The following is a 26179-nucleotide window of genomic DNA, read 5'->3' on the forward strand; positions in this document are numbered from 1 at the left end:
TCTTATTTGCTATCATGTCTCAATTGAGAGAAAAAAGACAATCTTTGTCTGTTTAATTCATATTACAAATGTCCTTAGCAAATTAGTAAGGGTTATAATCATTCTTTTTTTTTCTACTAATTAGTTATTGAGCTAAAGATTTAGCAATAGTCAATTCCACTGGAAGAGACAGTAACACCTTTGTTAAGAAAAAATTAGGCAACATATATGTAGCCTACAAAAAGCATCCCTTTGAGGTTTTTCCAGCTAGTTTATTGAATATTTTCCTTAAAATAATGGCCTGAAACATTGAAGTCCTATAAAACCAGAGAGAATGAGCAATGGAAAAGAAAGAATTGTGGGTTTATTGTTTCTTGGATTAACTTTTCTTTAATAGGTTGAATTAAAGAATTAATACACATAGAATCCTACCTGGTGAAGTTAGAATGCTCCTAAATAATAATGTTAAGTTTCTGAAATGCTATTTTTTTTCTATTTTGCTGGACTCACCTCTGAAATTAGTTTCAGATTAAAATAAAGCATGAAAAATAAAAGATAAAGCAAGGAATACAAGTAAAGATATTATTAGATGTAATTTGCTGTAGCCTGTACCTAAAGTTACAGTAATACTTGAAATGGTCAATGTTATCAAACTACGATAAAGTGTTGTTTGAAACCAAAAGGGACAGTAGTGTTCAGATGGGGAGAGTTGAGATTATATTAAGGGTAGAGGTGGATAATACTCACTTTTTCCATGGAACATAATAGGTCCTATGAGCTTTTTTTGTGAAAGCACAGAGGTATCCAGCTTCAAGTGCTATATGGTAGATATATATGTTTTTGTGGATCTTATATGATGGAAAAAGGAAGTTGATAATAAGGGGAAAATACACCTAAGAAAACCAGTCATATGGTATTATCACAGTGCCGGCTGGTACACTTCGCTTATGGGGCTGGAAGCATTTTCCTTCCAAGCCTTGTTTTATTAGGAGTTAACAAGTTGGCTCTGAATATCTTGCTCTAGGCAGAGACTTTGCAAGCAAGTTCTCAACCCAGAGACAGATTCTCTTTAACAAATTTAGAGAAAAACAAATCTTTAACTTTCGTAGTCCTAAAAGACTTAGCTTTTTGTTTTTTTTTTTTTTCCTTTTGCCCTTCAGCCCTTTCAGACTCCTAATATTTTTCTTTAATTATATTTAGTGAGTTCTTCTGGTAAGAGTTTTTTTTTTTTTTTTTTAATGGTGTGGGATTTATATTTGATATATATGTAATATTAGCTTTAGCTCTTAAATCATGTCTGTCTGTTAACAGAAAATGGATTTTATATAACAAATTGACTTTGTACCTCAATTATTGACTAGGACAGAATAAATCAGAAATATTTTCAGTGATTGGGCATATTAAGTGTTAGCATATGCGATGCTGTTATGATTTGTCAGTGAGGTTAGTGTTATGATGCCTTTTTAAAAGAATTTAACTCAGGGAAATGCTTTGGGTGGACAGTATGTTGTTTAGTAATAATATGTAACCTAGTTCAGAGAGAAGAGTTAAAGTAAATATCAGGTTGAACCATATGAAATTGTCATTTTTGTAGATTAAAATTATGTAACCCTAATTTCATATAGTTTAATCATATAGGAATTTATACTTATTACCTTATGATGTGACTGTACATACCCCTTTTTGTTTCCTATTGTTTACATGTTTCAAAGAAACACTTCATATTTATAGAATTTGTAGAGTACCTGCCAAAGTTCTCCATTGTGTGATTCATGTCTTTAATCAGTTAGGTGGGAGTCTATGCTGATGACACTCATTTTGGGACATCGCTTTTTGGGTGCAAGAAAAGTAGAAGAATGGGGGCGATTCATGAAAATAAATGTAATGAGTGTGAATTTATATTATACAAGACTAGAATAAATTGCTAATAATCAACAGAATTGGGATGAAAGGAACTATGTTTTATCATCAAATAGAAATGCATTTTATTTTGTTTTAAGATTTATTTATTTATTCATGAGACATAGAGAGAGGCAGAGACAAAAATAGAGGGAGAAGGGAGAAGCAGGATCCCCATGGGAGTGTGATGCAGAACTTGATTCCAGGACCTTGAGATCATGACTTAAGCCAAAGGCAGATGCTCAACTGCTGAGCAACCCAGGTTGCCCTCAAAATGCATTTTAAATTATAGGCTGATATTACAGGCCCATCTATGTGTAGCAAACAGTTAAACTGTCTGAAGCAAATCAGAGTGGAATATTTTTTTTTAAAGATTTTATTTATTTGTTCATGAGAGACACAGAGAGAGAAGCAGAGACACAGGCAGAGGGAGAAGCAGGCTCCATGCAGGGAGCCTGACGTGGGACTTGATCCCCGGTCTCCAGGATCACGCCCTGGGCTGAAGGCGGCACTAAATCGCTGAGCCACCCAGACTGCCCAGAGTGGAGTATTTTTTTTTTTTTTTAATATTTATTTATTCACGATAGAGAGAGAGAGAAGCAGAGACACAGGCAAAGGGAGAAGCAGGCTCCATGGCGGGCGCCCAACACAGGACTCGATTCCAGGACTCCAGGATCATGCCCTGGGCCAAAGGCAGGCGCTAAACCACTGAGCCACCCAGGGATCCCCGAGTGGAATATTTTAAACTAATACTCTTCAGTACTGTATCTCTAGGGGTTGGCATCATTTCTGGCACATAATAGTTGATTAATAAATAGTTGCCATAGGAATTAAAACAATAAACAAATGTGAAGGATCCTGCTTTAGTGATTAGCCACTTCCATTGTTGAGGAATCATTGATTTCATCACTTTTTAGAACTGACCAGCTTTTTCAATCTATCATATCAGAAAAGTTTACAAGGCATATGGTGGAGGCATCAGGTTGCACCCTCCCTGTTCAGATAACCCATCTGTCTTCATGTCACTGAGGGGTGTACATGTGTCATGCATGCATGCATGCACATAAAATAGAAGGCAGGACTTTTCTGTAGGAGAGTAGATTAGTCCTGACTCAAATACTAAAATTAATAATAACCACATTCCCTAAATTGAGCATTTTAGCATTAATAATAACCACATTCCCTAAATTGAGCATTTTAGCCTTTTTGGAATAAAGGCTATAAGGTCCTAAAAATGTAGGTTTAAATGTGATTTTTCCTTTAATAGGTATGTGACATTATTTTTTTCTGAGCTTCTGCTTCTTCAATAAAGTGGCCATAATAAAATCTATGTCTTGCTATTTTGAGAGTTCAATGACAATGATACGGGCAGGGTTTAGCTCCATGTCTCAACTACAGTATAAATGGCAGGGCTTCATGTTAACCAGAAACGCCAATATGTTTTAAAAGAGGTATATGAGCAAGACAGTTATGAGAATTTCTGCACTTACAAAAAGCATTTTTCTCTAAAGAAGATCCATTAAGTATTTGTGACATATGTGTAGGCCCTGAAAAGTTAACTTTGGGAAATGGAGAGAAAGAGAAAAAAAACTAGTTTTTACTGGTCATGCGGTTTATTTGTTATGCTTATGATGCTTAGTGCCAGCAGCCCTAATCAATTCGAATATTCCTAAATATTTATCTACATTTGGACAACTATTTGACCTTGAACAAATGATCAGATTTCTCTGGTAGCAGATGGGATCATTGTCTTTAACATTGGGCTCCCAAATTTTTGGGGCTAAGGGTTGGGGAGCAAGGAATTCAGGTGAAGATCTGAAAATCCAAGGCAATGATATCACGAATATCTTTTTGTCTATCCTCGAAGGTTTGGGTACCCATTCGAAATTACCAGTTTGGCAACTTTCCTAAGAGTGCCAGAGGCAAACCTGTATCATACCTTTGTAGAATCACTTCCAGAGTATTTTTTGAGTTTAAGGAGTCACACAGAGAAACTCTGCTATCTTCTGCTCCCCAGCTTTGGCTTATATTCTCTTATCCAGGGTTTCCAAGAGAGGTTCTAGGGAATACTAGAGTGTTATCTTATTAAGGAATCCATTAGCACTCATTCATGCTAATCCATTTACATTTGCATAAGCATCTTAATGGTTTAAGGAAAAATCCAGGCCAGAAATTCCAGAAATTTCTTATTGCAAAGCCTTTTACCCAATTCATTGCTTTCCACAGCTTTCTAAGTATGGACAGACCCTAGGGGTTATTTCACAAAAGCAACTGTGTTAAGGTTTGCATTAAAACACTAGATTTATAGTCTTGGAAAATTTGTCAGTCTTTTAAGCGTATTGCTAGGTAAACCTGCAAGAACAATATTACATCTACTGTGAGTGTTCCTACATAAACTATTATTTTTGTTGCAGTGGGGAGTTTTGCAAAGAGAGATGTCTTAGGAAAGTCTTAAATTTTTGACAAAGAATCAAGAAGCAGAAGTAGATATTTTGAGAAAGGAAATTGTTTTTGAAAATCCAAGCAGCAATACTCTTTAATAAAGATACTATTAAAAGTATCTTGGAAGGTTGCTTTAAAACCAATTTACAATCCTCCCTGTTTTACAGGTAATTCCAAAATCACCCAGGAGGTTAGGACCCCAGCCCTTAAAAGTCCTAGTTGGCTCTTTCTACCTACCCTATGCCATCTTACTGCGATTGGCGGGCATCTGATGTGTGCCAATTAGACACTTCTCCTTTTGCACTTAAATTCTCCTCAGAAAGTATATTTTGGGGCATTGGAGTATATTTTGAGTATTGAAATTTTAGTAGGTTTATTTTACATAGCATCTACAGCAAATACATTAAAACATAATAAAAACAATGAAATCCAATTGAGAAAAGCATTAAAGAGGAAAAATTATGTTGGTTTTTTTTTTTTTTTAAGTGTGGACATTTTGATGCCTACTCCTTCTTTCCCTGGGAAATAAAAATAAGACCTTAAACATTTGCTTTTTCAAAAAAAATGTAGGATATCTCCCTTGTTTTTTTTGGTTGATATAAATGTATACACTTAAAGCTTATTTTATTCCTTAAGGGATTTTTGTTTCTATTTTTATTCATAATAACTTTTGAAACTTAAAGCTGGATTTGTGTGACATTTTTATAAATTTAATTTCAAGAGTTGTGAGATTATATCATTTTATTTCACATCTATTCTGTGTCTTAATTTGAAGGTTGGAATGTGAACAACTAAGTCTCATTTGGAGAAACTGAATAACAACATATCCCTGTATATATCATGAGGCATGTGATTCTCTATTGATAATGAGTTCTTTGAAAGTATAGGATTTATTTTTAAAAGTGATATGATGTAACATGGCATAGTTACTTGAAAAAAGAAAAAGATTGCAGTTCTTTAGGTGACCTTTGATAGAAATAGCAGACATTTGCGCAGAGTGTCTTAATCAGGAAGTTTTGAAACGGGGAAGCCTATTCTGTTAATCATAATTATACAGATATTTTCTGAAATTTATAATAGCGCTTTGACAAAGATCTTTCACATAGATACTAATCATCTAACCTTCACTCATACAATTCTGAGATAGATAATAATATTTTCCCTAGGGTAAGACTGAGGGTTAGAGGATCTCCAACTTGCCCAAGGAGGCCTCACGACTAATAAGAGGTACAGTGCAAATTCGAGTACTGTTTTCTAGTATCAGATCCAATCAATGCTCCTTCACTATAATGTGATCATCAACAAAAACTAAAAATTTATCACATACGTTTTTAAATGCTTTTACATCTATAACATAGTGAATGTTAAGATTAGAGGAAAAACAGCAGAAACTGGCTTTGACAGTTAATGTGTCTGATAATAGTCTCAAAAGACAGCAATGTAAGAGGGTCTGGGTGGTTCAGTTGACTGAGTGCCTGACTCTGGATTGCAGCTCAGGGGCCTGATCTCAAGTTTGTGAAATCCAGCCCCACGTTGGGTTCATGCTCACTCAGCAGGAAGTCTGCTTGACAGTCCCCCTCAGCTCCTCTTTCTGCTTGTGTACATGTGTATGTGAGCAAGTGTTTGCATGTGCACTCTCTCTCTTTCTCTCTATTACATAAATAAATCTTAAAAACAACATAAAAGCAAAGAAAATATAGAACAGTGATTCTCAAACTTTAGTGTACATAAAAATTACCTGATATCTATCTGTAGAATTTCAAAAGACAATCAATAAAAACAAAGATGATGCTCAAACTTTAGTGTACATCAAAATCATTGGAATCTTAGTGTACATAAGAACTCTAAGGGGGGGCACCTGCGTGGCTCAGTCGGTTAAGTGTCTGCTTTCAGCTCAGGTCATGATCCCAGGGTCCTGGGATCCAGCCCCGCATAGGGCTCCCTGCTCCGTGGGGAGTCTGCTTCTCCTGCTCCCTGCTGCTCCTGCTTGTGTTCTTTTTCTCTGTCAAATAAAGAAATAAAATCTTTAACAAAAATAAGAAAGAAAGAACTCTAAGAGATTCTGATTTGGAGCTAATGAACTTATGTTTCTAATAGTCTTCCAGGTGATAGGAATTTTGATGGTTCAAGGACTGTACTCTATCTGACATAGCACAGACCTGAAATGTACAATATGCATATAAGTATATAGCAGGAATTTGTGATAATTAAGATAAATACTTGACTTCCTGGATGTACTGTAAAATTGCCTGAAATAAAATGAGATTTTTGCACCAAATATCTTTTAATTATATGCAGATTGATCCCTGGGGAGGAGTGTGACTTTCTTGTCTATGAGCAACCAACCATAACCAGCAATCATGGCCACTAAATAGCTGATGGTCATAGGGTGCTCTGTGAACTCACGAAGGCTTTAGGAGCCCCCTGCAATTCTAAAGCAGGGGTACAAAGGCCTCTCTTACTTTAGAGTTAAATACAATTTCAGAAGCTCAGAGAGTGGTTAAATAATAGTTTCCCATTTCCTGAAGTTTTCACTCATTCCCGGAAAGTTCAGAGGAATCTGTAAGATAGCCTGGACCTCTTGAGTTTCTCAGAAACATGAGTAGACTCCAGATCTGAACTCACCTGCAAGTCCCCTGGACTAAGATCCTTTCCCAGACCTTAGAAAAGCTACAGAAAGCCTCAGCTACTAGGCATAAAAATATTTCAGCCCCACTTGTCCTGATGGTTCCTTAAACCACATCCCATTTGGAAACTTGAACTTGAAGCTGGAGACATCATTCCTTCCCAACCCCACAAGTCGCCTTCAGGACTTTATCAACAGTAGAATCAAATTCATTGTGAATTAAATTGTAGCTCTGATTCAAAGCCCTGGAAATTATGTTTTTTATGTCTCTTTGATAAGTAAGCATTTTGGCTTTATTAAGATTTTTTTGGTTGTGAATATGACCATTGCTTTCATCATTAGAGGTAGGGCTACCATATATTCTTCACTTTTTTCAGGATTTCTTTTTCATGGCTGAATATTGCTGGATTCTCAGAGTCAAGGTGTGGTCTTTGGATTTGATTTAGTTTAAGACAGACTTACTATTACGTTTTCTGTTAGAATGAAAAAGCAAAACACAATATCAGGCACTACTGTTAGGTCTACATTTCAGCCATTTTGATCACTTTCAAATGAATTTACAAAGAAAGAAAGAGAAGTAGGAAGGGGAGAAAGAAGGAAAGAAAGAAAAGAAAAAAGAAATAATGAACATACAAGCTCAATTTTTAGATGGAGTCTAGTACACTATGATGCTTCTCTCTCTCTCTCTCTTTTTAAAAGCATTTGTCTTTTACCTGCTGTGACTTTAGAGTCTAAACTATTATTCTGATATCATTATGAGAGTGGTAGCAGAAAAAAAAAGGAAAAAGATTTTCAAGTTTGGCAAAATCTGTTCAAATTGTTACTGAAACCATGTACTGCTTTGGTTGGTGGAAATGCAGCCTATTGATGAGCATTTGATTTTTAGGCATTCTTAAAAGTCAGGATGATGATTTTTTTCTTTCTTCATTTTTAGGAAGTCAAGAATTTGGCTTTTATTGGTAGAGCTGTCAGGCACTGAAAAACAGTGACAAAGAATCTTCATTTGACCAAACTTTAGTCAGGCTTCTAAATTTTCTCCATGGTTCATCTCTGCACTTCTTGTAAAACTCAGTCAATTAACCTGAACAGCCCCCCCCCCCCCCCCACCGCTGCCACCATATCTGATCGCCCCTCGATTATCCGATTAGGTTCTTCATCTTCCACCATCCCCCCAGGTGATGTTTGATCACTCTGTCCTGTCTTCAGCAAAGAATCCTGTTAGGTCAGGTAGCCAGACACCCCCCCGCCCCCGCCCCGACCCGGGGCCCCGATGTTTCCTCTTAGTGATTAGTGGAAAATCATACCGACCCCTACCTTGCTCTTTGGCTGTAAATTCCCATGAATTCATGCTGTATCTGGAGTTGAGTACAATCTCTCCCCCAACCATAAAATCCCATTACAGGGGTCTCTATACCTATTGCGATGGTCCCGGATAAGGTCTGCCTTAACCATCTTTAAAGAAAATTGTTGAATATTTTCTTCTTTAACAACTTAAGGGATATCTTTAGTCCTATAGATAGCCTATACACAGTATCTGGTTTTCAGATATGTTTTGTTTGTGGTGTTTGTTGTGTTTTGCAAATGGAATTAGTTGCCAATACTTGAAAAACTGGTACTATCATATAATAATCCAGATTTTCCATTTTCTTGAAAAAACATCTGAAGAAATGACAATATGAGAAAGAAACAGCCTGGCCGAGGCAAGGTAGTGGCTGCTTCTTTTGGGCTGGCAGGCTTTCTCTTACTCTCCTATCTCTTCAGCTGGTTTTGCTGGCTTTTGCTCTCTTCCTAGAGGTCTGGCATTTGCCTTTGCAATTCCTTCATTATGGCTTTCTAAGTAGTTAGTACTTCTTGGTGTTACTATATGTTCTTAAGGATACTTCCACAGCCCCTATTTTTAAGTATATGAATTTATAAGGGTCTGAGAACTAAGAACATACTATGTATAAATCTTAAAGGAATATGGAGTGATCTTATTCTGATTCTTATTGCACCAATTCATACAGATTTCTTGGAGCTCTGACGTTAATGCTTAATTGTGTGCAAAATTATGACTAGATCTATGAATAGAAATCTTTATTAATGATGTGATTTAGATACATTTCTTTTTTTAAAGATTTATTTGGGGGGCAGGGGGAAAAACAGACTCCCTGGTGAGCAGGGAGCCGGATGCAGGGCTTAATCCCAGGACCCTGAGATCATGACCTGAGCTGAAGGCAGATACTTAACCGATTGAGCCACCCAGGTGCCCTATTTCAAGGAAGTATTTCAAGGAAATGACTCACTCAAAGTATAGTAAAACCACTGAAAAATGAAAATACCAACATTTTGGAAAATTAGCTTTCAATCAAAGGATGCATGCTATAAAAAGATGGTTCTATATTTTTTTAAGTAGAAAAAGAAATGGATAAAACTTTTATGTCTTAAGTGTTTGAATATGCTTTTATTTTGGCTGAATTAAAAAGGAATTAAACAAATAAAAGTGGACCAAGTATCTAGTAAGTGCCAAGTATTCCTGTCTATAAAGTACAACTTTACTCCAGATGCAGCATGCAGCTCCTCTACTTCTCTCAGTCGGGGAATCATAATAGTCATTCCTGTTGTATTGAAACTGTGTTATGTAGCCTTTTGAAGGCTCTCCATTTGCTTGGTGTGATTGTAAGATTGTATACCTTAAATTTGATTAATACAATGACTGAAAAATGTTTGCATTGAGAGGATAAGATTAAAATAATTTGCTCTCCTTGAACCTTGTGAAAGAAAGGTAAATACAACTAAATGAATTACATTGAAAGGATTAAGTTAGAAATTGAGCCTTTCAAGAAATCTGAGGTAAACTTATTTGGGGGTTCATGGGAAAGTTAAGCATTCATTTTGTTTTCTAAGCAAAGCAGAAATACTAGATATGTCTGAATATAAAGTGATCCCAGGACACTAATGTTTATCTCTTTTCCCAGTGAGAAATATATAAAACTATAAGACATATGGATAAAATGGTCAAATATTTACTTACATTTTAATTAACAATGAATTAACTTCCATGTATATATTTTAATATCACATATTACATAAAATGTTAATTAGAAATGCTATTTTTCTCCACTTTTAAAGTTCTTTTGATTGATTTTATCAGAATTCCTCACGTATGATTTGGCACTTGTGTCTTTGCATTATAAAACCCTGTATTTGGAGTCACTTAACCCAGTTTTCTAGGACACACTGTTTCTGCTTAAGTTTTTTTTTTGAGACTTCAAACTTTTCTGTTACAAATATGATCCTGCCATTGTAAACCTTGTGCCAAACTACAGCATCATTTGCATAATAGTGGGACAGTTATTTTTAAAATTTGTCATATGGGTGACTACTTTTGATCTCTTGATCTTTAAAGTTATTTTAATAGGCTTTTGCATGAACATATACAACATTTGCAATTTTAAGAAATAATTACTAAGTCTGTTTGGAATTTTTGCTTTAAAAAACAGATTTTGTTGGAGCACCTGGGTGGCTCAGTTGGTTAAGTGTCCTACTTTTGATTTCAGCTCAGGTCATGATCTCAGGGTCATGAGATCAAGCCCAGCATCCAGCATCGGACTCTGCACTCACTCAGAGTTTGCTTAAGATTCTCTTTCTCTCTCTCTCTCTTGCTACTCCCCCTGCCCCACAGATAAGTAAATAATTCTTTTTTAAAAGCCCAGATTTTGTTAAATTACATCTGTAAGGGCTTAAAACTAGGAATAATAGTGGTTGTTTCAGCCTAACATGTTTTCTCCAAAGCAACCATTGTTTTACATCATAACATGATACAGAGATTTAGATAAGGATTTGACTCTGAGGTGATTTACTCTTTTCTGGGAAATATTCTTGGAGGAGGAAAAAATTTCTCCTTATGTTTGAACGTATATGATACTTTCTTTTTCCTCTGCCAAGGCTAGTCCTTAAATCTTTACTAGTAGGGATCCCTGGGTGGCGCAGCGGTTTGGCGCCTGCCTTTGGCCCGGGGCGCAATCCTGGAGACCTAGGATCGAATCCCACATCGAGCTCCCTGCATGGAGCCTGCTTCTCCCTCTGCCTGTGTCTCTGCCTCTCTCTCTCTCTGTGTGACTATCATGAATAAATAAATAAAATCTTAAAAAAAAATCTTTACTAGTAAAGTACAGTAAAATGTAATAAGGTAGATATCTAGGGGAGAGGCATCTTATTTAATGGAAAGTCAAGGCAATATTTTTCGTATTGTGAGATTTTTTTTTTCTTATCCTAGTGCACATCGCAATTATTAACTTTTCCATTTCTTAAAGAAATAGTCTGATAACAAAGATAACAGGTGAGTAGATAAAAGATATGCTACATGGTACACATTTTCTATGATTGTTCCCATAGTTGTATAATACTTATTGTGTGAGATTTTTGTTAGGAGGTAGCAGTTAATTTGGCAGGAGATGTTGTCCTTGTCATTTCCTGATAACCATGAACTACACCATTAACCACAAACTACAGAAGATGAGAACAGCTGGTGTTTTTATAACAGAGGGTGATGAGGGAGATGAGAGAGCTTGGGAATATGAGAGGATTTAGAATTTATCATGCTTAGTGGTTTCTGTCTTGGTTATTCAATAAAATCCCAACCTTTAAGAATTTAAGAAAAATGAAGTAGTAAATATTATTACTTTCATATTACCTATAAAAAATTGAGTTGTAACATTTTGCAGTTTTACTTTTACTCTGGGGCTTCCAACTTTGTAGGAAAAAACCTTATGTCATTAATATACCAAAAATATGATAATTCAGTACTACATATATTAGCAACAAATTATGCCAATGAAAATAATGATGAATTATCATTTTTATCTCTTAACAGTGGAAAGAGTGGAACGAGAAAACCTTTCAGACTATTGTGTTCTGGGCCAGCGTCCAATGCATTTACCAAATATGAACCAGCTGGCATCCTTGGGGAAAACCAACGAACAGTCTCCTCATAGCCAAATCCACCACAGTACTCCAATCCGAAACCAAGTGCCCGCATTACAGCCCATCATGAGCCCTGGTCTTCTTTCTCCCCAGCTCAGTCCACAACTTGTTAGGCAACAAATTGCCATGGCCCATCTGATAAACCAACAGATTGCTGTTAGCCGCCTCCTGGCTCACCAGCACCCTCAAGCCATCAACCAGCAGTTCCTGAACCATCCGCCCATTCCCAGAGCAGTCAAGCCAGAGCCAACCAACTCTTCTGTAGAAGTCTCTCCAGATATCTACCAGCAAGTCAGAGATGAGCTGAAGAGGGCCAGTGTGTCCCAAGCTGTCTTTGCAAGAGTGGCATTCAACCGCACACAGGTATGATTAGCATTGAACATGATAATTAGTGGTTTAGAATAATATTAAGGACAGAATTGTGACATCTTTTTTATTCCTTTAAAGAATTTTTATGACTCTCAGAGCATACAGAATTAACTAATAATCCTTATTTCTGGAAATACTGTCATCATTGATCCATATATAGCCGTAATTAATTAATTCCAGTAAGGTAATGAACATCTGTGAACCTACCACCCAGCTCAGGACCCCAAATGTTACCAATGACTTGAGCCTGTGTGTTCTTCTCTTCTCCCATCTTCTTTATCTGCTTTTCCCCAAGTATAACCCTAATCTTGAATTTTGTGGTTATCATTCACTTGTTTTTTAAAAAATAGTTCTAAAACTATTTATCCATGTATAATCTATTATTTATCTTGTTTTTGAACTTTATGAAGAGTTTCATTGTATGTCATAATGTCTATGATTTTTTTTTTTTAGAAATCTTTCAATATATAGAAGTTAGATTTAAGTTATGGATAAATTGGTAGTAGTTAGCTTACTCATTTTTTAATGTTTTGGGGTAATTGCATGCCAATATAATACTAAATGATAAGAAGATAAACAATTTATTGATGTAGATCTTGTCTTATTGAGGCCCTCATCTCAGAGTTTTTGATTCCATAGTCTGGGTTGTGACCTAGAAATGTGCATTTGTAACAAGGTTCCAGGTGATTCTGATGCTTCTAGACTGGGAACCATACTTTCATAACAGCTAATCTAGTGCTTATAGGAGTAACAAAAAGATAAAAGTGCTAATCTCAAGGAGCTAATGATATGGTAATTAAAAAAAATGTATTCATATAACGAAAGTAAAATGAGAAGTAAGGTGGATAGTGTGAGAGAATAACCATGGTTTTAGTGGATTGGAGCTCCGTGAGGAGCTGGGGATAAGAAATACTTACAGTAGGATGAATATAGGGTCTTTAAGAGGACAGTAGGTTTAAGTTTGGCCACATTACTAAATGCAAGGCAGGAAGCTAAGCTCTCTGCAGATGCAATGATGAACAAGATCATGGGCCAGCACATATGTAAACACTTGACTTGAATATTAAGTTGCTGGGGAGTTAGGCCTTGAAAGATAAGTAGAATTGAACAGGCAAAGATGGAGAAGAAAGGTATTTTTGGCCAAAGGAGTTAATGAGAAAAGTGCTGAGTTAGGCAAGTGCGGGAATAGTTGGTAGTTGATAGCAAAGCTAGATAATAAAACTTGAAAGGGAGGAAATAGTCCAAAAAAGGTCTTAGGGCCCTGCTAGGACCTTTGAACTTTAATAGGCCCTGGAAGCCACTTTGAAGGTCTTACGTAGGAATATGCTATGATCCAATAGTCAGAATTGGTTCTTAGGAAAATCCCGCCCCCCCACTTCATGTTAGCAAGAGGGTAGGAATGTCATTTAGAGAGCAGCCATTGGTGTCCAGCTAGAATGTGTAGAAGTTTTGAACTAGGCTGTGGTGGTGGTGGAGTAGAGGGCGCAGAGTAGAGAAGCACCATGGAGGTAAAGTTGACGGAAAGTGTAAACACTTGAATGGATGAGAGTAAATATAATGCCGAGATTTGAGCCTTGTGGGTAAGAGTACATCTGTAGTTATTTAGAGTATCAAGGAGAACTGACTGGTTGGAGTAAGGTTAAAGTGATTATTTTGGATTAGGCTGTTGTGACTCTGCAGTGCTGGGAGATTTCTTAAGTGAAGGTATGCAGAGCCATTGAAAATACAAGTCTGGTGCTAAAAAAAGTTTTCAGGGTTAAAAAATAGTTAAAGAAAGGATCTAAAGAGTTGGGGGAAGGAGAGGGAAAAACCATTACCACTGCTCTCAGCAGGAGAAGAGACAGAAGAAATGCCAGTAGAGATGGGAGCAGGTGGAGATGGAAGAAAAGGGAGGCAGTAGTGAGAGTACAGAGAACACGAGTAGAGAGTTTCCAGAAGGAGATGTGTCCATGTGTGCAAAACTAAGATGCCTGGGAGCAAGAAGCTTGAAACTACGCCATGAAATTTAGTGATTGGTTGGGAGAGACCTTTGGCAAACTAAGAGTATAATTTCATTAGACTGGAGAAGGCAGGAGCCAGAACTTAGGAATTAAGGAGTGACAAACTATTGAGAATATAGAAGCAGGAGCTGCAAATTCCTCTTTCCAGAATTTGGTGTTGAAAAGGAGGCCAGAAATGTGTTGACAGTTTGAATGGGGTAGGAAGTCAATCTGAGATAGAAGGAATTGTGAAGTAGTTTGGGATCTCAGCTGAAGTTAACAGGCGTGAACTAGGGATGGAACCAAGCACTGTGGTTTGGGAACAGTCTTCAGGAATGCCGGAACCAGGGGTGTGGGAGCAGGGAAGAAGCATGGGGGATTGTTTGAGGTTTAGTGCTGACAGATTAGGTATGGCAGGAGACCAACAGGGTGAAATCTCTTGCTCCTTTGACTCTTAGCTAATTTTTATATTCTATTATTGACAGACTCAGTTTACATCATTTAAAAGTGAGTTTGAAGATTCACAGAGGTCTGCACACGTTCCGGATATCACTCTGTGACTTCTTTTTGGACTCAGGGCACTCAAGCAGCATTTGTGTGCCCACAGATATATGAACTAGGGTTATGAAAAACTCTGGTCCTTTGGAGCAAGTCTACTGCATGTTCCCGCTACATGCAAAGTGGAAGGATGCATCTTTTAGCCTTTATTTTGCAGTTGTATGTGTGTGTTTTCTTTCATCTATCATCCATGTGCATGAATAGGCATTTCATAGCTAGCCAACATTTTATTGCCTGGTTATATATATATAGTTCCTTTGGCTAAGGATAAAATTGAAAGCATGGTTGGATTTTAGAATCAAATACAATATACATTTTATCCAAATAGCATGAAGCCTTAGAGAGGACTCACAGAGAGGCCAGACAAAAGACAGACCATGTTAGTGTGAGGGAATGCTGGGCCATGGCCCTAGGATCCTGGAGGTCTGTCTTCTCCTGCACAATCCTTTTTGTCTATTTTTATGGATTAATGATTTTTCTTTGGCATTGCCATCGTTCAAGTGCCAAGTTATAAAAGGTCTAATTGAAGCATGGAACACATTTTATTATTTTCCTCCTGCCATTAAATTTGTAAGATGGCTACACCCAGAAAGGAACATTCACTTTCAATCAACATGAGTTTGAGTTCATGGGCCAGCCTTGAGGATATCAAATGGAAACTGCATAGGAATGTATGAGTATTTCCTTTTAAAATTCTGCTTTTAATTTGGGAAAGCTTTTCATCCCTCTGGGATCATAACCTGTTGTGTATAAAGCCCAACCTAATCAAGGTAGATGGTATTGACAGAATGACATAGTTTGAACTTAAGCCGGAGGTCAGCAGGCAGATTGTTTTTGCTGTATATACTGTAGTCACTAACAGCAGGGTTGGACAGCTGGGTTTCACCAGCAGAATCATTAAATGGAAAATATGGTGTACTATGCCCCATGAAACCAACCATGGATTTTCCAAATGTTAGGCTTTTTTGAGTGGAATCAGACATTTATGGGTGATACAGTGACTTGCCAGCTATAATAAACAAAAATTAACTTTATAGATAATAACATAAATGAATTGTTAATCTTTGGATAGAAAAGAATCAACATTTTTTTTTCCCTCAAAGCAAGCAGGATTAGGACTACTTATTTTTGATGGGTACCTAAAGCCAGTATCAATCTTGTACTTAGTTGCTTTATTGATATGTAACATACTTCAGTCCACTAAATTTTTTTTAAAGATTTTGTTTATTTATTTGAGACCGAGAGAGAGACAGTGTGTGCACGCACCCACACACGGCGGGGGGTGTGGGGGGGTAGAGGCAGAAGGAGAAGCAGACTCGCTGCTGAGCAGGGAGCCTGGCTGAGGCGGCTTGATTCCAGGACCCCGAGATCATGACCTGAGCTGAAGGCAGATATGTAACTGATTGAGTCTCTTTATGATCTCTATTATTCATTTATTATCAAATTCAATAAAAAGCAACCTGATTTGTCACCCTAAAGTTTGTGTTCCTGGATTTGTGCTTGATGATTGGACCAGTAACAACTAGTAATTAGGGAGGGAGGGTGTGTGTATAGGACAAAATCACGTGTATAATATTCATAAATGAAGCTAAAACTGAAAATAAAAAAGGGCATCAGCCTAGTTTGTGGTGTTTAAAACTTCCAGATGAACAACTCAAATTCATAATAAGCAGCATTTGAAAATGCCACTTCTCCAAAGAGAAACTATTAATTACTTTGTATTTCTGATCCTTTGCCACTGTAAGCATATCATTTGGTGACACAAAATAACACAATTGAGGGAATAGAGCCATATTTCCAGGAGCTTACTTTTAATACACTTTTATGTTAATCAGTGTGTCTTGAGATCATGCAATGCTAGAATATCAAATCTTTAGCATGGGCACGAGAATAATGTTCTAGGTACAGGGCATAGCAGAATGTCCTATCCCATCTGTGCCATCAGGATGATAGCAGCCTGTTTTTGTCATTATGACCTTACACACAATATATTCTGAAGGAGATAACATGCCTGGTCTGTTTTTGGTGTTCTAATTCTCTCTCACCCCTTCCTCCCCCTACTTTTACTTCTAGAAGCTAGCAACTGCTAGTCAGCTTTTCATTCAAAGGACTTTCCTCAGGCTAGTGGGTTTTGCTTTATTCACACTGGCAGAGAGCTGGAAATACTTAACCAATGTCTGATTGGGACAGGAGGCTGAAAGCCCAGCTCCCCTGCCTCCAGTAGTAGGGACAGCTCTGAAGTGTGACTCCTACTCCAAAGCTCTCTGCAGATGAGGCTAAGGCAGGGACTGCTTGGGCTTCTTCCCTTCCCTGCCCTGCCTCCCCCACTTCCTCACCAGTTTCCCTCAAAAGCACCTCCTTAATAAATCACTTACACAGGAATCTTTTATCTCAGGATGTGCTTTTCGTCTCAAATGATAGATCAGTGCCACTGCTGGTCTAAAGTGGCTCTTGGTTATATCATGGGATAGTACGGGGAGTAAAACTTACCTTCAATTTTATGCCTACTACCTTCCAAATCTAAAGTAAGATGTCACTATGGGAATAGTCTAGATATTTTTTAACTGTACTACTTTCTCTTGAAAATGTTATCCAGTTTGAATTCAATGGACTGATAGTGACATTGTCTGGATTTACTTATGGATAGCAAATGTAAGGGAGAGAAAATGAAAGAAAAAGGGAATGAGACAGAAGCGGACAATGAATTTGAAGCTCTGTGAGATCTTCCAAACCTGACTTAAATGAAAACCATCTTCCCTGAGTCTGAAAAGTGAATTATGTAATTCATGTGAGTTTCAGAGTCGCTTTGCTCCTTTACCCTGCGCTGTCTCCAGGGCTCTGTCAGGGTGTTTGTAGGACTAATAATTTCAAGAAATAACAGGACCAGTGCCCTGTCTAGTTTCTTTTTTTCTTTTCTTTCTTCCCCCTTCCCTCCTTCTCTCCCTCCTTTCTTCTTTCCGTTTTTTTTTTTTTTAAGATTTTTACCTTCATTTCTTTTGCAATTTATTTTCTCTTGCTTATATCCTGAATTTATTTAGTGTTGACATACTTTCACTTACTAGGCCTGTGGACATTAAATAAGTTGCTTGCCTATTTGCAGTGTTTACATCTATGCTTTTTGACAGTTTGATTATGAATTCTAACCACTAGTATTCTTTTGTCCCATGTCACTTGATGGACTTAAAAAAATCAGAGGCTTGTGACACTGAAAAGGTTTATGACAGTATCTTAAAAGTCTTAATATTAGCAAGGAATGGTTGTGGGATGCCCACTGACCTATAATAAGGATGGTTTCATAAAATATGTACGGTGAATCTTCCTTAATAGATAAACTATTCTCTAATTTATTTAAAAATCCAACGACCTACATATTCATATGTTCAGAAATCCCCCATTTACTAACATTGTTTCTCCTCTGAGACCTTCCATCTGAGCAAATCTGTTAAATGAAGTAGAGGAAGCTTTGATCCAAACTAGGCTAAATCCATTGGAACGGATGCCCTGCCACGTGTGAATGGGAGCATTGGAATGCCAGAAAAGGGAAATTAGGTGTGATCCACGTCCGCTCTCTGCACCACCATCCCCTTATCTTGATGATAGGGTTCAGGAAACACTCTTACACAAGGAATCAGCAATAAGAAGTTTCTACAGTTTGAAAATGAACTTTTGCCACATTCATTATTTATATAAAAGAATTATTTTTCTTTTTCCTCTAGCGGATTACATCATAACTCAGAAAGTTCAGGTCCATTTTCTGTTTCAGGTAGTTCTCCTGAGCCAATTCTTGGAAACATGTTTTCAGTGAAGCACAGATGTGCTTCATAAAATGTGCTATTCTGTAACAGTAGGCCTCTAATTTGGTATCTTGCTCCTTCTTCAGTTTGATGCAAAAGTCACCAACTTACACAATTTGCAACCTTTTCGTCAGACACCTTGCTTGAGAAAGTTGTTCGTCATCGTCTTATCTGACAGAGAAAAGGATTTTAGAAATTTCACAATTCCTTTGGGAAATCATTTGGTTGTTGACCTGTCCTTATTTGACTACTTTTTATTTTTTATGAGACTTTGCAAAGAATCTGCTGTTTACTCATCAAAGCCACATCATTTTAAGAAACTTAAGGCCAGGGTCATAAATGCAGTTTTATGAAGTGACTCAGCAACTGGAGAATGTTTTCAACAGATTGGAAAATTAGATTGAATGATGTATCAGGAGAGTTGGCAGTAAGGTCAAGGGCTAGAAATGTACATGTCTGTATGAAATGACATGGATTTTACTTTTATGCTTTATTGGCACCATGTATCTAGTATTTACACCTATGTTATTAAGGCTAAAAATGTCTAAAGACTTGCTAAACATTATATTTTGAAGTGGCACGGTTAGGAAGAGATAATGTAGTAACAACGTGAACATTTTAGCAACCAAAATATTTGGAAATCTGAACTTACGTGCGTTACCAGTCAGTTTGGGGGAGAAGAAAGTCTTGTGTTTGATTTATACATATTGTTAGCCAAAGATGGGCTTGATTTAATTACACATACAGTTTACGTTTGTAGAAAACTTGACCCCCAAGATATTCAGAATTATTTCTCGGCCAGCCTTTGGTCCCAGCCATCATTATTTCTTACTATGCGATGGAGATATGGGCGCTCAGCAAGTCATACAGGAATAGAACACAATGTAAACCCAGGGGTCTTGACTCCATGGTCCAGTGAGCTGGTTATAAAATGACAAGGAAACCTGTGAGAAAAAGGAAGTCCATCCACTGAAAGATGGCCTGTAAATATGAAATGCTGCAGATCAGCCATGAACATGTTATTGGGTTTTGAAGCAAATAATACACCCTCTTTTGATTTCAACATTAAATTAATAAAGTAGGAAAAGATGGCCCTGCTTGCTTCATAAAATAGGCAATCTTTCATTTCAGAACCACTGGCTTGAATTCATAGATTTGAAGATTATAATAATATTAATATCTATCAGGATAGCAGTGTCTCAGAGTTATTAGATGGCTTAAGGATGGCCTCTAGCTAGTGGTCTCACTTCAGTTTCTCTTGTACATATAAAAACTATCATTAATTAGCACCTTTTGGGCAATTCCAGCGAAAAAGGATGGAGGAGATACTGGCTTTGTGCTCTGGGTAGACAGATGGTTGACTCAGTAGCTGTCAAACATATATAACCCTCTCCTCATTCCCAAATCTACTTGGAATAGAAAGTTTTGTGGAGGAGAATATATAAAGACTCCCCCCCCCCCTTCACAAAACTGGCACCAAAGAATCAGAGGAAAACAAAGATGATAGTACACCATTCTGCTTGTTCCTATCCCTTACCAGTGTGCAAAGTTCTTAAAAATTAGAATGGATTAATTTTAGAAAATTCCAGTTTCTCCATTTCAGCTTAAAAAGGCTGCTTCTGGGGATGGTTTTCTAAGTTTCTGTCACTATTTTCTGACAAGGAGTGATCAACTCATTTCACACAGATAAGGTATCTCTCTCTTCAATAAGGATATTCCTTTACCTTCAGTGAGTGTGGCTCAGTATAGATCTGTATTTTGTATGAAGGCCTGTTTTAATATTTAACTAGTCTCCTCTGATTCTGGCTGATGTTTACAATTAAAGTAGAATTTTTATAGAAGCAATACAAGGAACACTAGCTTTAGATCCCATTATTTATATACTTTTTCACCACTGCTTATTTAAAGTAATAAAAAAAAATACACAAGGGGTGTTCCTTTCATGGCCATTGATTGAGATGATGACCATTTGGCCTGGGGTTAAGTGCATGTTTGTTCAAATAAAGTGAATTAAGTGTAAAAGCCAGAAATGCGGTGAGAAAAATATAACCGAATCAATTTGAAGTCAGTTGGAGATTGCGAGGTTGTTTACATTCTGTCTACAAGTTTTGTACCTAAAATTATCATTGTAGATGACAGCATTTACTTTCAAATTCTCTTACTGTAAAACCCAGGGAGAAAAACTTTTTACGTCATGAGCTATTACACATACTTGCACATGTGGCCATATGTATGTGTGTCTATCTGGAGCTCCATCTCATTTCCTTTTTTTAAAAAGATTTTTATTTATTTATTCATGAGAGAGAGAGAGAAAGAGAGAGAGAGGGAAGCAGAGACACAGGCAGAGGGAGAAGCAGGCTCCATGCAGGGAGCCTACGTGGGACTCGATCCCGGGTCTCCAGGATCAGGCCCTGGGCTGAAGGCAGCGCTAAACCGCTGAGCCACCTGGGCTGCCCTCCATCTCATTTCCATCGTAATTTTATCTATCCATATATTTCTATGGTCCTTCATGAAAGGCAGAAAAAAAAGTCTTCATCAAATAATACTTATACCATGTATGAAGTACTCTGGTAATTTCCAATCTATTTAATTGCATTTCATTATTAAAAAAATAGTTACGATGTACTGAAATACTTCTACCATGTGCTAAGAATTCTGACCCATATTTAAATAAGAATGCAAATTAAGGCTTTTTTTTTTTTTTAAATGACTACAGAGTTACTTAGGGAAGAAAAGTTTACTTTTGAATATCTTGGTTTAGTGACATGCTGGATATCCATATGGTCATTCCACTTAACATAATTAATTAAATTTTTCTTTACATTATCCTCTATCCCAAATAATTTTAGTTACTCCGCTTCCTAAAATGTATTCTTTACATTTTCTGCCTTCTGTATGGGAAGATGTTTAGCAAATTATAAGTGGAGGGCCTTGAAAATTTGAAACTACAAATTTAAAATAAGAATTGTACTTTGGTATTAGTTCTGTATTTATTAATTCATTCACTTAACTAATATTTTTTAAGCATTCAGAGACTATGGTAGGCATTATAATGAAAGCTAACAACATTTATTGAACACATGTATTAGGTACAGTTACAAGCTCTGAGGAATCCTGTGTGGGAAGTATATACTTATTAAGTCAGTTTTACAGGTGAGAAAACTGTGCCATAGGGAGATTAATTAATCTTTATCCAATTGAAGCCCAATTTGGAACCCAGCAATTTTGACTTCAGAACTCACATTCACAACCACTTTAGTCTCAATTACTTTTGTTATCATAGAGCAGACGATGGAAGACACAATCCCTTCTTCAAGTAGGTACAAGGGGTAAACAGGCTTTCAAACCAGTAATCCCATTGTGGTATAATAAGTACTATGATGTGTTGCATGTACTGTATGAGAAAAGATGTTCTTGACCTTAGAGGTGATTGAAGTTAATGTAGAAATATTTCAGTAGGAAAAAAATAATGTTTTTTTTTTAACTGTTTTAGGACAAAGTCAACTCCTATGTTACTAGACTGCTTTACTTTTTATATCTAAATGCATTTGATACATTTGAGATATAAATATTCACTAAATGTATGTTTTTGGTTTGTTTTGTTTTGTTTTTGGAAAGTGCTATTTTTGCCAATGTTTTGACAAAGTAGCCAAAGCTAGTAAATTTGGGGGGCAGTTTGCCAACAGTTGTTTCACACAATACACATAGAAACTAGAAATAACCAGGGGCCCAGAGCTTTGTGAATGCAGCAGTCATGTGCCAGGTACTTGAGGTGTTAGTAGAAACCACGTATGTGCCCAGAGCTGAGAACACCATTGGCAAAGGTTTCCAAAGGGAACCTGTTCAATTCTCTATTTGCTTTTGCTTTGGGTACTAATATGTTTAAAACTTTTGACTTAGATTGTGCATAGCTCCCCATTCCAGTACCTAAGACTTTCTAAAGACATAAAGGGAAAGGATAAAGAGGAGAAAAAACTGCACATCTAATTGTATCTATCTTTGCATTAAGTAGGTAGATAAAAATAATAAAGTTGCTAAGTTCCCCATTGTATGTGCTCAAGAGTGGCTTGGACAAGGGGAAAGCAGTTAAGAGGGATGGTTTTGGTGTCAAGAATGTTTTTGTTGGACCCCTTCACTTTGTATTGCATGCTTACTGTATTCTGATATGTCAGATGGCACAAGTGAAGTTTTATTATGTACATTTGAAAGAAGGCTGTCTTTGAGGGAAGTATTTTAATTAATAAATTGCAGATTTGGGGTACATGAAATATCTGTTCTAGAGTCTGCATGGCCCACCATTTTGATTTCCATTATCTTTGTGTTTATAATAGCTTGAATGAAAAGATCTTGAGTGTCATATGTGGTGCATCAGGGCCTGTTGCTGGGTGTTCAGAAAAATGAAAAAAAAATGCATTTGATACATTCTGAGAGCCTGTATATTCGCAACTAACCACTAAGCACAAAGTATACAGATTCTGCTCCCAAAGAATTTACTGTATGATAGGAAGAAGAGGTTTTATAGTAGCACAATGTAAAAGATGGTTAAGTGTCACAAATGGGAGATAGAACTAGTGCCATATCAGTTCAGAGGAGGGAGAAACTATTGCCAACTGCAGTATATATATATACATATATATAATGTATATATATATACACACACACACACACACACACACACACACGTTTTAGTACATTACAGAATACATTTCTACAGAAACAACATTTGTCTGCAAATGTTACTTTTGTATATGCACTTATATTTGCAGAGTACATTAATTCCCTGTAGATGCTCAATTCTATCCACCCCCATCCTACAAAAATGCTACATGCATAGACTGTCTTTCCTAATAAAGAAATATTGTAATAAAGAGAGGTTTTATTAAACTAATGCAATAACGACATTTTCTTTGAGGATTTAACACATCATTTTTAATAATAAAAATCAAATTGTCATTGTTGTGCCCTGTATACCTTTTATTCAAATCAGCCTAAGTACTCTGGCTTCATGGCTAAGCAGTACTCTGGGGGGTGAAGAGGGGGGTGAGTATTTTTAGCATTACACAGATGAATTTCAGCTTTCAGGTTCATAGTGGGGGTGTAGATTATGAATATGGAACCCAGGGAAACCTGTTTATATTCGTGAGCAGAGGGGAAAATGCCTCTCAGGAGCACCTAAAAGGAAATGAGATTGGAGATTAGGAAAGAGCCAGTTCTGTTAGGTCAGCTTTCAGATGCTGGGATGTCAGTACTTTCTACAGCCCCACAGTTGATTTCACAGCTTTGATAACTGCATTAACTACTGAGATATAAGAGCTCACTTTGTATGATTAGGCTAGGAATTTGGTACTACCTGGTTTTCACAAAAGAATACCAATTTTTGGCTCTCACATCAGCTGAAACCAGACATTTCAGAATTGTGTGAAAAGTAAGGCTAACAAAATAAGCATGCAAATGTGAAGAGTGAAGACACGAAGAGTAAGATGTGAAGAGTATATTTGGAGGGTACTAGAGTTTTTTTGTTTTTTGTTTGTTTGTATTTCAAGGAAAGTATGTGATAGATCGTGCTCAGAGCAGGATGAGGTGTTGGCTGATACGTGATAAGGCCCCTTGTACCTTCCATCCTCTATAATTTTAATCTGTAAAATGGGGGACATATATGTGTCTTTGAACCTTGCTGATTGGTTATGACATCATTTGTTTAAAGCAATATATAAATATGAACTAATTATACTTTCAGACTCATTACCACGTAATACATATGTTTCAACTCATACATCCTTTAAGAGTTGTAAATTGATTTCTGAAGATCATCATTAAATAGCTTACATGCTTTGTTAATACATCCAACAATAAGCAAAATACATTATTAGGGGACAGGGTTTATGTTCTCAAAAATCTATCTTTGCTCAGACTGGAACTCAACACTTTCAAACTATTTGCTTATATGATAAATGAGTATTTTTTGGTTGGGTTACTTCAAAGGTATATGTTACAATAAATATATGAACATTGCAGGTTACCCTTTATACCTCCCACTTCAACTGCCACAAACAGAAATGTAATTTACAGAAATGAAAACAGTCTCCAGCTAGCTTGAGGCTTTTTCCAAGAGGGAGCACTGGGGTTTGCTGGGCCAGTTTCCTCAGTACACACCTGGTGTATATCACTTTAAAAAATAAATTATGCCTCATTAAATTACAATTAAATGGAATCATGATCATTTGTTTTTCTGGAAGGAAGATGTTTTGCATATTGAAAGCCTAATTTGTTGCAGGTGACAAAAAGGCTGAACAGATTATCTAATATCACTTCATTTTGGGGGGTAATGTTTGCTGGTTATTTTGTATATACTCCAGTAGTTCAGAATTATATTAATGTGGCCTGTAGTATTTTTCACTTCAAAATGTCTTCTGCTTTATCAGTTTTTGCACCTTTTTTTTAAGCTTTTAAAGAAACAGAAACGTCTCTTGGCATCCTGGATAAGTCATGCTCTTTCTTTTTCTAACAATGTTTTAATGCTGGCCAGTCCCTCACTTGCCTATCCCCCCTTGGCCAGTCTCATCATTATCTCTATATCCATGTACTATGTGTATTTCAGATCTCAGCCAAGTCAAGTCCTACTTTTTCCAAAATGTTTTCCCTGAGTCCTGCAGCTTGCAATTCATTCTATCTGGAATTTGTGACACTTGTCATCTTTTACATTGTGTTTCTATAAACCATCATATAGTGAACTCCTTGGCAGCAGAATGTGTCGTCTTAATATTTTCATCCCTTTCTGAACTTCATACCACCTCATAACTAAGAAATGAATTAATAGGCTTTTCTTTCATTTTTTGGTAATAGGTGCATTGAGTTTGGGGGGTTCCCTAGGTAATCGGTGGGAGATATTGCCTACAGAATTACCAAAAGTCTGGGAGATGTGAAGAATGAATGTCTGTTAAAATCTAGACAGTAGTGACCTCCACTGTTGCTGTCAAGCCTTGAGAAGGTCTGAGGGGCTTGGGCTCAGTGTTCCTAGAACCTAGTCCAGGTTATATTTCTCTTCTTGCTCTATTAAGGAATAAGGGGCCCATCATAAACAATTTATCATCCGTCTCAGACAAGGCCTCAAAGGCTAGTGCAGAAAGTTAGAACTAAATTTTATAGAGCCAGTCATGGTAATGTTTCCCAAAGCATTTCTTGAGTATCAACATGTATTTTACACACTAACAATTTGGGGCAAACTATATAAATTGTTGAAGAAATATGGAAGTTGTAATAATGTAAACAAGAAAGCTCATCAGAAATTGCAGATCAGAAACTATAGACATCTCGTTTGTCCCAAAGAAATATTTAAAATATTGGGGGATCCCTGGGTGGCGCAGCGGTTTGGCGCCTGCCTTTGGCCCAGGGCGCGATCCTGGAGACCCGGGATCGAATCCCACGTCGGGCTCTCGGTGCATGGAGCCTGCTTCTCCCTCCGCCTGTGTCTCTGCCTCTCTCTCTCTCTCTGTGACTATCATAAATAAATAAATAAATAAAAATAAAATAAAATATTAGATAGAATAAGTACATTAATTTTTCATTTT

The 26179-nt window shown here is 36.9% G+C and overlaps 1 protein-coding gene across 2 annotated transcripts in view; it reads left to right on the forward strand.

The window, feature by feature from the left end:
• SATB2 (SATB homeobox 2) overlaps positions 1-26179 on the forward strand; it is a 187454-nt gene that overhangs the window by 100211 nt on the left and 61064 nt on the right. For both annotated transcript variants that reach the window (XM_072742826.1, XM_026002597.2), the window contains exon 8: positions 11802-12274. In XM_072742826.1, coding sequence (XP_072598927.1) covers positions 11802-12274 — 473 coding nt within the window. The remainder of the gene's footprint in view (positions 1-11801; positions 12275-26179) is intronic.

The sequence above is a fragment of the Vulpes vulpes genome, chromosome 16 (genome assembly GCF_048418805.1).
Source record: "Vulpes vulpes isolate BD-2025 chromosome 16, VulVul3, whole genome shotgun sequence".
Lineage (NCBI taxonomy): Eukaryota > Metazoa > Chordata > Mammalia > Carnivora > Canidae > Vulpes > Vulpes vulpes.